At 38.0% G+C, this 10,931-nt stretch overlaps 2 protein-coding genes across 3 annotated transcripts in view; one reads left to right on the top strand and one right to left on the bottom strand.

Annotated features, from left to right (window-relative positions):
* Positions 1 to 6,363, top strand: part of tgfbrap1 (transforming growth factor, beta receptor associated protein 1) — a 28,649-nt gene extending 22,286 nt beyond the window's left edge. For both annotated transcript variants that reach the window (XM_079883361.1, XM_079883362.1), the window contains exons 8-12: positions 952 to 1,095; positions 1,196 to 1,342; positions 2,038 to 2,197; positions 3,074 to 3,510; positions 6,071 to 6,363. In XM_079883361.1, the coding sequence (XP_079739487.1) occupies positions 952 to 1,095; positions 1,196 to 1,342; positions 2,038 to 2,197; positions 3,074 to 3,510; positions 6,071 to 6,262 (1,080 nt within the window). In that variant the 3' untranslated portion in view covers positions 6,263 to 6,363. The remainder of the gene's footprint in view (positions 1 to 951; positions 1,096 to 1,195; positions 1,343 to 2,037; positions 2,198 to 3,073; positions 3,511 to 6,070) is intronic.
* Positions 1 to 10,931, bottom strand: part of nck2b (NCK adaptor protein 2b) — a 469,107-nt gene that overhangs the window by 112,273 nt on the left and 345,903 nt on the right. The gene's annotated exons all lie outside the window — the stretch shown is intronic.

Here is a 10,931-nt window from a genome sequence, read left to right on the forward strand (position 1 = left end):
TTTTCAAACTGACATTGTGCAGAGTAAATACTTCTGTTTGTCAGGAAGTCTGATGCAGATGTTGACTGAGACTGATATTCTAATGGCCACGTATTGGCCAGTTAATCTTCCTGGATGATGTATCGGTCTATCCAAGTTAATGGTGCGTTCAGGTTCTCCTGGGAAGTTTACAGCAGGTGCGTTCAAGTCACTTTTGTCGGAGTAAGATGGCGGTGTACTTTCTCTTAATTACAAAAAAATACATTCTTTCTTAAACTCTAGTTCTAGAAAATTAAGAACAAAGAAATGTGCATCAGGTGTACTTTGTTTTTTTTATGTTTTTTTTTTTAATTAAGTTATGAACCACTGCACACTTTATTGTATATTACATTTTTATATTATAATGCCATCATATTCTGTGCAGGCAATTAGCTTACTTCACTGTAAATAGAAAAGCCTGACAATATCACTGCTAAATACCATTAAATATTGTGGTATTATGCAATGTTTCTCACTGACACACCCCCAACTCGATAAATTTGGGGCTTAAAGAAAATCATAGACTTCCCACTTGCATTTACGACATTGTGGTGGCGTTCATGTGCGTAAATAAGATCTTTACGAGATGACTTGAACGCACCATAAGACTGGCGTAATAAAATTGCTTCCCAATCTTCTCTGTCTAAATGTACAGTAATTACAGTGTTTCAGTTTGTGTCATGACCAGTTAAAAAGTATCAGTAATAATTCAGTAGTAAATAGTTGTGTGTGTGTGTGTGTGTGTGTGTGTGTGTGTGTGTGTGTGTGTGTGTGTGTGTGTGTGTGTGTGTGTGTGTGTGTGTGTGTGTTTTTTTTACCTGGAATATTCATGTTAAGCAAGATGCAGTTCTATTTAAGAACCTTACAATTGGATGTGCTCTCAGGTAATGGATGATTAAGAGGGTTTTTTTTTTTTATCCTGTCCTGTTGTAGATGTGGGTTAAGATTGTCAATGGAGATCTCCAAGACTCAACACGACCAGATCTGTTTGAATATGTCGTGGATTTTCTTAGTTTCTGCTCCAACCTTGACCTTGTGTGGCGGCATGCAGACTGGGCACTACAGAAAGATCAAAAGGTGTGTACTTCATCCTCATTGTAATGAACTATTTTAGGTCTACAGAATATTCTAGAGGGTGTAATTGACTAGCTGTCTCTATCTTTTGGATCACCTACAGATTGGTGTGCAAATCTTCACCAAAAGGCCTACCTCAGAGGAGAAGATGGGGCAGTTAAACCCAAATGATGTGATTGCATATTTGGAGAAACACAGTCAGGCCCTTCTGCTCTACCTGGAACACCTGGTGCTAGAGAAGAAATTGCAGGTAATGGCACCACTGCCAAAGCATTATTGATTCTTTAGTTAAGTGCTGTACCTACTATATGCTAAAAGGTTGCCCAACTCTTTAGGGCTTTTCATGCTAGTTAACCCTGGGTCATTCTAAACCCTGGATAAACGAAGTCCTGGATTATCTTCCTTCGTTTCACATTGCTCATAATTAACCCGGGGTTTACAATTAATCCTGGGTATTTATAAACTGACGTTTCATACTGTACATTCCTAAACTCTGGGTTACTGATTGGATGAATGCCTTTGCTTACATAAATACTCTAGCATTGCACATCCTCGGTTTACAGTATATATTGTCGACTGAAATGTCAAGTTTATCCTGAATAGGTTTTTCAGACTATAAATGTAAGAATCACTCTATTTTCAGTCCAATTGACGTGTTTTTTGTCATCATTTGACATTTTTCCTTTCAAATGCTGAAACTACTGTTTATACAGTGCGCCATATTTCCGTGACTGTCCAAAGCACGTGAATATGTGGCACATGATTGGTTGTCTGTTGTTAAGCAGCTACTGTAACATTGTAACTTCGCTGTACTTGTTTGACACTACAATGCGTGGTAAAAACCACAACGCAGTGCTAATCTTGTTTCGGTGTATAGAACGATGATATGCTGGGGTTAAGCGCAGTATGAAAAAGCTCTTTTGTGTTTTGTGTCTGTTATTACAGAAAGAGAAGTATCACACACATCTGGCCATACTGTATGTAGACAAAGTCCTGGGCTTGATATCACGACCATCAACCAATGAGGAACAACTGTCTGCTGCCCGCCAGAAACTACAACGGTTACTGAAAGAGTCCAATCTCTGCAGAGTCCAGTTACTACTAGGTAGGTACCCAGTAGTTGGATGCTTGTGCCTCTTCTCCAATATACACAAGACTTTTGATCCTTTGATTGCAGTATAAGTAATTGTCCCTTTGTGAAAATGGCAACGACAGCAGAGATAAGATTTGAGCGGATAGGTGTTGATCTATGCATAAAACTCTAGTGATCTTTGGGTTTGCAGATATCTTGTTGCATTTTTCTTTCTTTAAACCAATAAATGCTTTGCAATAATGCTGCTAAACACAAACTCTGTGCATTGAGACAGCACTTTGTTTTTACATTGGTTTAATTTCAAACATTACTATCACCTCAATTACTATTGAGGTTTACAGCATTTCACTAGATTTGTAATGAGAAACATATTGAATCCATTGGCAATTATACACAGAAACTTAAAGGAACTCTGTTTTTACTGCAAAATAATGCATGAAAATAGAGGCAATGGTGATAATAATACAAATAATAATAATAATAATAATAATACATGTATGCTGATTGGGTTCCAAAAACAATGGTGAATGTAAAATGGACTGACACAATATTAACTGAATTGAATTTAAAAAAGATGAGTGAATGCAAAGTGAACTCATTATATACTGAAATATTTCTCAACTGGTCCTTTTACAAGTGTGAACACCCTTATAGAGTAACTATATGGCAGTAGAGTGTGGGCAAAAGGCATTGATTGTTAGTTTTCCCCATACTATTTCAATGTGATTTTTGTTTTTCTATTCTGATTTTGTGTCTTTTAACTGGTGCCATATGAGATTTTTATGAGAGAACAGTATTTATCATATCGCAGCTGAAATTGAAATCGCAATACGTGTGTATGCCTAGTGTTAAGAGCTAAAATATGGTTTGATCTGCTTGTGCTTGTAGGTAAAATTCAGGACTCCGAGCTGCTGCTACTTGAGCGAGCTACACTTCATGGAAAGTTAGAAGAACATGACAAGGCCTTGCACATTCTAGTGCACCAGCTCAAGGACTCGCCTGCGGCTGAGGAATACTGCTCTTGGGCCTCTGCATCTCAGGACCGGTCCTACCGTCAGAAGCTTTTCCACCAACTCTTGAGCGTTTACTTGGACCCAGATTTACCGGGAGGGGCACAAACAATAGCAGCAGTCGACCTGCTTAACCGACATGCTGAGGATTTTGACGCAGTGCATGTGTTAAAGCTCCTTCCAGAGGAGTGGTCTCTACCGTTACTCCGTCCTTTCCTGTGTGGGGCGCTGAGGGCTAGTGTACATGCACGCTGCACTTCCCAGGTTGCAGTGGGGCTGGCCCGGGCACAAAACCTCCAGCTTCAGCATGACAGGGTGAGTTCTCATGAATTATGTTTTTATATCAGAGCCTATTGTAGCCTGTCTTGCGGGCAGTGCTTCGACATGTAGTTTTGGTTCGAGGTGACCCGAGTTCAAGTCCCAGTTTAGGGACCTTTCTTGATCCTGTCCCCCTCTCTCTCCCACTTCATGTCTTATCAGTTCTCTATCTCAATAAAAGCAAAAACAGTGGGCCGGGCACTTCTATATTTTTACCTGTAGAGTAACCTCAATCGCATATCTGTCTGTCTCTGTGTCAGATTTCATTTTGATAGTTTTGCTGGGCATAAAGTAAAAAAATGTCAGGGTGATACAACTGTCTAGATTAGTGGTGGACCGATATATCGCCAAGGCCGATATTTGGCATTTTTTAAATATCAGCATCGGCCAATACGTTTTTCTGATTGGCCGATGTGTTGGAAGCGTTTCCTTTTATATTATTTGAAACAGAAAAGGCAAACAATCAGGCTAAAATACTTTCTCATTTACCGTCAACATTCAGCAAATACGCATCTACATCATGTAAACAAATCTCTGAATATCTAATGAACATTTAATTTCACAAACCTTGCAGATTTAATCAAATCCAGCTGTGATATCTTGCGAAGTGTGCATTTGATTCAAGAAGTTGCCATCTAAAGTATAAGCATGTTTATTTTAAAGATTTGTTTTCTAATTTATTTCTAATTTATTAAATATTAATTATAATAAATATAAAGTATATATATATATATATTAGTGGTGGGCCGTTATCGGCGTTAACGTGCTGCGTCTTATCGCGCGATAAAAAAAATATCGCCGTTAATCTATTCTCAAAGTTGGGTTGGGAACTACTCTATACTACACAAGCTATGATGACGCAATCTACCCGCGGCCGCGAGGTACACCCGGCTGCAACGCATCATATTCATCGTCATCTTAAGTAAACTGCTGAAAGTGAAAGCTGGTGAAAAAGATCCGTGCAACATCCATTATTTGGACTTGGTTCGAATTTAAGCCGTCCGACGAGCAGCAGCAAACTATAGACAGAGTGTGTGGGGTCACAGTTCGGTAAGTTAACACACGACTAATCCGTTCTACCACCTCAAATTCAAAACGAAACATATCACTGAATACCAGCGCGCGCGTATTATTCCCAATATATCTTAGTGGTGTAGCACATAATCTCTGTCTGCGCCCGATTTTAAGAATCGTTGTTGTGTTTCTTTTTAACTGAAAAGACATCAGTTAGACAATATTCTAATTTTAAATTTGGGGTTTCATAAGCTCCAAGCCATAATAAACATTAGACCCACTTAAGTCTCTGCAGCTAGTGTACTTACATTTTATTTATCTGCAAAATTATGTTGTATACTTAGTTTTGCACAATATATGTTCTCAAAACTACATACACCCTTTAAAAAAAACAAAAAACATTTAGCAGTTGTTTAGCAGGGTCTGTGTAACCTGTTCTGAAATGGTTTTATTATAATATATATCGTTATCGCAAGAGGCTGCAATGTATATCACAATATGGATTTTAGGCCATATCGCCCATCCCTAATTGATAGCCTATAGTAGTTGATAATAACATAGGCCTACCTAATGTTGCCTACGTACGGTAACAGTACAGTAGTAACCTTTTACAGTCTATGAGTAGAACAGCTTTCTCAAGCAGTTTGTGATGCATTTTGGAAACAGGAGATGAGCCCCTGGTCTAATGCGCCACCTGGCTTGAGAAACCCGTTCTCAAAGACTTACTTTTATAGTCATTATTTGGGTAGCACACATATTCTGAATGCCTTCGGCAGAATTCAAATGAGCCATTTTAATCTAGATTAATCTAGATTAATTTCAAAATTAATCTAGATTAATCTAGATTAAAAAAATTTATCTATGCCCACCTCTAATATATATACACACACACATATTCAAAAAAACAATATCGGTCGACCACTAGTCTAGATATCAGAGGGGGGAAAAAAAACATAAAAAGAATGAAATTATTGAAAATAGAACCTAAATAGTAGTCTGACAATCTTTTATTATTTTTTTGGGGGGAAAAACATAAATGAAACTTGACTATTTCGGACAATATTTATTTGACAAATCAAAGTCATATGGTAAAGTCAAGGTCAATAAGTTGTCATAAAAAGGTCAGATTATCTCATATTTTAAGCGAGGCGAAATTAGTTCAGGTTGCAAAAAAAAATTCATGCAGTGTGAATTTAATAATTCATGATATTTGTATTAAATAAATAAGTAAATTATTTAAATGTGTAAAACTTTTTTAAATGATTGGTCTGTGTACTCTATACACTACTGTTCAAAAGTTCGGGGTCTTCAGTGTCACATGATCCTTCTGAAATCATTCTAATATGCTGATTTGATGCTTGAGAAACATTTCTTGCTATTATCAATTTTGAAAAGTATTATTTTGTTTTATTTTAATGTATACATTTTATTTTGTTTATCAAAACCAAATGAAATCAACATGAATAATGTTTTTATATATATACGCTTGACCACTGCAGTGCATGTCATTGACCCACTAACCACTGCATTCTGTGTTGCACAGCTGAAGTATCGAGGCGGCCCAATATTAGTGTCTGAAAAGAAGGGATGCCAGCTGTGCCACAACACCTTCAGCGAGCCAGACTGTGCCTGCTTGCCTGGCGGAACGCCGGTCCACATTCACTGTGTGGCCAAGAAAGCCGTGGACTTGCCAAAGCGCCAACATGAAAATGCCCACCGCAGCAATCACACATGAAGCTGATCTGTGGGGCAGGTGACAAATTCTGGCGTTACTCCTGTGCCGCACACATGAGAAGGCTGAATGCATAGGGCAACTGTTCAGAGCCCTCGCAAGAGCAGGACCTGCTTTCCCTGTGTGTGAGGGAGTCAGTCAACAACTAAGTGTTTGGGAGTTTGAGATACTATTTATTCCATACACACAACACTGACAATGAATATGAACTTTTTAATCAACGTCAAACTAACCCCCCCCCCCCCACTGGTTGATCTTTTTAGCATTGCCTTATGACTGGTCCAGTGGCTGTCTTGAATTATTTAGCTTTTAAGTGGGTGGTATCCATGTTAACTATTATTTGCAAACTGTTTGAGGTCAAAATGCTAGTGTCTTGACTTGACTATCTGTTCCCTGTGGGGAGACTCATCAAAAATTGGTTTATGCGATTCGGCCGATCAATAGTTTTCATTAAACAAACACCAAAGTCAATTGCTCTGTTCTCAGAGAGTGACAGGTTATAGCCTTAAGTGATTGCATCATGATTCTTTTAATATAAGGGAGAAATGCTTAAAAAGAAAACAAATTATTTTCATAATGTCATTATGAGTATGGTTTGTGGTCATCATCGCTCTTTTAAACCATTTCATAGTAATTTTCTGAGATAAAAAGGGAAGATTTTCCAGAATTTACATGTTCATCTTCTGGCTACAGTCCGATCTGGGTAACTTCAAAGTTACATCAGTGTTATGTAAAATTCTGCAATGAAAGTCTATGATTAATTAGTACAACCCAAGAAAAAATATTATTGTCTCTCTCTCTCTCTCTCTCTCATCTCTTTCCCAAGGTTGATTTGGCTGGATATTTCCCTTTAAAGACAAGTTTAAGATACAAAGTGATATTTAGTTAAAAAATGGTTGCCATATCAAACAAACCAATGGACTCGGGCTGTGCTGTGTTTGTGTACATGCTATAGCTAAATGCTAAAGTTGCTTATAACATCCAAAATGTTTGTTTCTCATATGCATGTGGTGATGTGGATGTGAGTCCTCATGTCTTAATGCTAAGCTGTGATTTTACAGATCAAAACATATTTTAACATGATCAATTACATTTGTGTTTTTTGGTGAAGCACAGTAGTAGCAATGGCTGCAGAGGGTTTTGCCTGAGAATAATCTGTAACCTCATATTTGAATATCTGAAATATTTTCTCTGTAAAAGTGAAAATAGTGGGATTTTAAAGGCGGAATAAGTGAATGGGGAAAAAAAGCACAGAAGCAACACTGCTTACTACTTAATAAATACTAAAAATGTCCTCGGCTATAACCAGAGAACGGTAGGATGACTGTTTCCCTTGATGTTTTTTTACAGAAACGGTTTAGCAAGTGAAAATATAAAATTTATTATAGTGATCATTGGCTGCAAGGATAATGGTGAATTGTATCCAAACAAATTTGTCACACAGTAAATTTAAATACTATTGTACACAATCTTGGGCGGTGGATCCAGCACAAGTTCTACACTTGAAATGCCAGTGTAGGAAAGTTTATGTGCGCTCTTTAGCCTTTGCTTTGATTTGCTGATGCGTTTCTCCCAGAAAAAGTTCCATTCGTCAAACGTGCAACCATATTTTTCCTTCTGTCTGAAGTGAGACTGTAAACTTTTCAGCTTGAGCAACAATGGAAATCCTCTACATCTCTTTACGTCCACTTTAAGTATTTTATGGATACATGGATACTGGTGTGTACATACTGTATTAATAACTGTTTGTTGCTTTGTAAATCAATGCCGGTGTGGGTGGAATGTACAAAATGTAAAGACGTCCATTTTAATAAACGATTATGCCTACATGAATAGAGCACACTGTTTAGGATGATGTACTTCATGGAAAGAGACTAACAGAAAGACAGAAGAGCCAAATGGCTGGACCTGTTCCATTTGTTTTCTTGTTTCTCAGTCCAACATCCTTGCAGAAAGATTTCAGTTTGCTTCATAGTTTGCCATCAGTTTGCATCATATGACTGACAGATGCTGCAGCCTGAGGAATGGGGGGAAAAATCAATGCATCAATTTCACAAGTTCATCAAGTATGATTCGTGTGGTTCGATTAGGGTCCAATTCTCACTATTAACTACGACGTTTGCCTCAATAAATCCATAATTACTGCTTATTAATAGTCAGTAAGTTAGATTAAGTTTAGATATTGGGTAGGATTAAGGGATGTAGAATATGGTCATTCAGAATAAGGCATTAAAGGAGAACTCCGGTCAATTTTAACATTGAGCTCATTTTTTTGTACATTTGGAGTGCTGTCAATACAGAGAACAACGACAAAAAACGGTGTTGCCTACACCGAGTTATTCTATTTTTAAAATTTGCACCCTGTTGACTTCAATAGGGCAAGTAGTAAGCCTGCTTTTTAGCCTCTTAACATCCTTTAAGTGTCATTACAAGTGCACAGAAAATGTGAGTGATTCCTTCCGAGTGAACACGGGTGGATCTGACTGCAGTAGATGTTAGAGATATTAATAAAAACGAAGTTAATTCAGCCAGCGCTCATACCTTTGTTTACATCCTGTTTTCGGTGGAACGCCATAGTAATCGATTGTCGAGTTCACGCGCGTGATCATTGGTAACTAAACCTATGCGCGTGAACTCGACAATCGATTACTATGGCCTTCCACCGAAAACAGGATGTAAACAAAGGTATGAGCGCTGGCTGAATTAACTTCGTTTTTATTAATATCTCTAACATCTACTGCAGTCAGATCCACCCGTGTTCACTCGGAAGGAATCACTCACATTTTCTGTGCACTTGTAATGACACTTAAAGGATGTTAAGAGGCTAAAAAGCAGGCTTACTACTTGCCCTATTGAAGTCAACAGGGTGCAAATTTTAAAAATAGAATAACTCGGTGTAGGCAACACCGATTTTTGTCGTTGTTCTCTGTATTGACAGCACTCCAAATGTACAAAAAAATGAGCTCAATGTTAAAATTGACCGGAGTTCTCCTTTAATATGTGCTTTATAAGTACTATTAAACAGCCAGTATCTTACTACATGCATGCTAATAAGCAACTAGTTAAACTAAAGTGTTACCATATATATATGGTAATTATATATATATATATGGACAAAAGTATTGGGACACGCCCCTTAATTCTTGAAATAAGGTGTATAAAATCAACACTAATTCCATAGCTGAAGAGTTCTAAACTTCCACTGGCATTAATATCAGCACAAAAACTGCGGCGGTCTTCATGGAATGGGTTTCCATGGCTGAGCAGCTGCATGTGAGCCTCACATAACCAAGTACAATGCCAAGCGTAAAGCATGCCACCACTGGACTCTGGAAATGTGTTCTGTGGAGTGACGAATCACGTTCCTCTGTTTGGCAGTTTGATGGGTGAGTCTGGGTTTGGCGGATGCCAGAAGAACGTTGCCTGCCTGACTGCATTGTGCCAACTGTAAAGTTTGTATAGTGGTAGCTATGAAGTTGTTTATCAGGGATAGGGGCCCAGCCCAGCCCAACCCATGATAAACAACCCCATGCCATTATGTACAAACTTTACATTTGGCATATTTCCAGTGAAGGGAAATCTTAATGCTTCAGCATACCAAGATGATTTATGCTTCCAGCTTTGTGGGAACAGTTTGGGGAAGGCCCTTTTCTATTCCAGCATGACTGTGCCTCAGTGTAAAAACAAGGTCCATAGAGACATGGTTGGATGAGTTTGGTGTGAAAGAACTTTACTGGCCCACACAGAGCCCTGAACTCAACCTCAAATAAACCTTTGGGATAAACTGGAATTGTAAATGCGACCCAGGCCGCCTTATCCAACATCGATGCCTGACCTCACAAATGTTTTACTGGATGAATGGGCAAATAATTCCCACAGAAACGCCCCTAAGTATTTTCATCCATGATCACACATTTCTGTCTTCTCTCAACCAAAAACACCACTGGAGTCAGAGAACCAAACTGCGATTTAAGTACGCACTTTCAAATGGTTATAAGGTCATGATACAGAGTTTTTCATGCCAACTCACTGGCTTCTTACTGCTGTCATGGTTAAAGGCCAGGGCAGTGGTTGATGTTTCTCAATATTTGCACACTAGCATGTTTCATCCTCCAGTCCAGGACACTGCTCTAGAATGCAGAATCTTGACCAAGATATTTACCAAGTAATGTGATGGAGGACAAAACCATTTTCAATTATGTGCCCCAGTTATTTGAAATGGGATCAATCTTTTATTCTGATTTTATTATTTTACATATTTTATAATATTCTGTTCTAGGACTATCAGTTTAAAGCTTTTTTTTTATGTGTTTTTTGATTACAAAACTAAATCAATAAAACTAGCTCTGAAAATACTAAATGTCTAGCGAACACGCTGTAGCTACTCAATGTAATAAAAGCCCAAATAGCTACATTAGTGCAATATAGTAACATTAATATGCAAAGAATTTATATGGAGAAAATGAAAAAGCTCTATTATGTGAATAATTATATACAGTGAAACCCAACTGTGCAAATATTTTGGCAGTTAACTTCCATTCAACACGATTTTGCCAAGACAGACATGTTCCTCAACATTTTGTTGATCTTGGAACATTCCTTTCAGAAAATGTAGTACTAATCCCATCTCTACCCTTAAAATCAGAGGGAAATGCTAGGTGAATAAGCAAAT

The sequence above is a fragment of the Squalius cephalus genome (assembly GCF_949319135.1).
Source record: "Squalius cephalus genome assembly, chromosome: 10".
NCBI lineage: Eukaryota > Metazoa > Chordata > Actinopteri > Cypriniformes > Leuciscidae > Squalius > Squalius cephalus.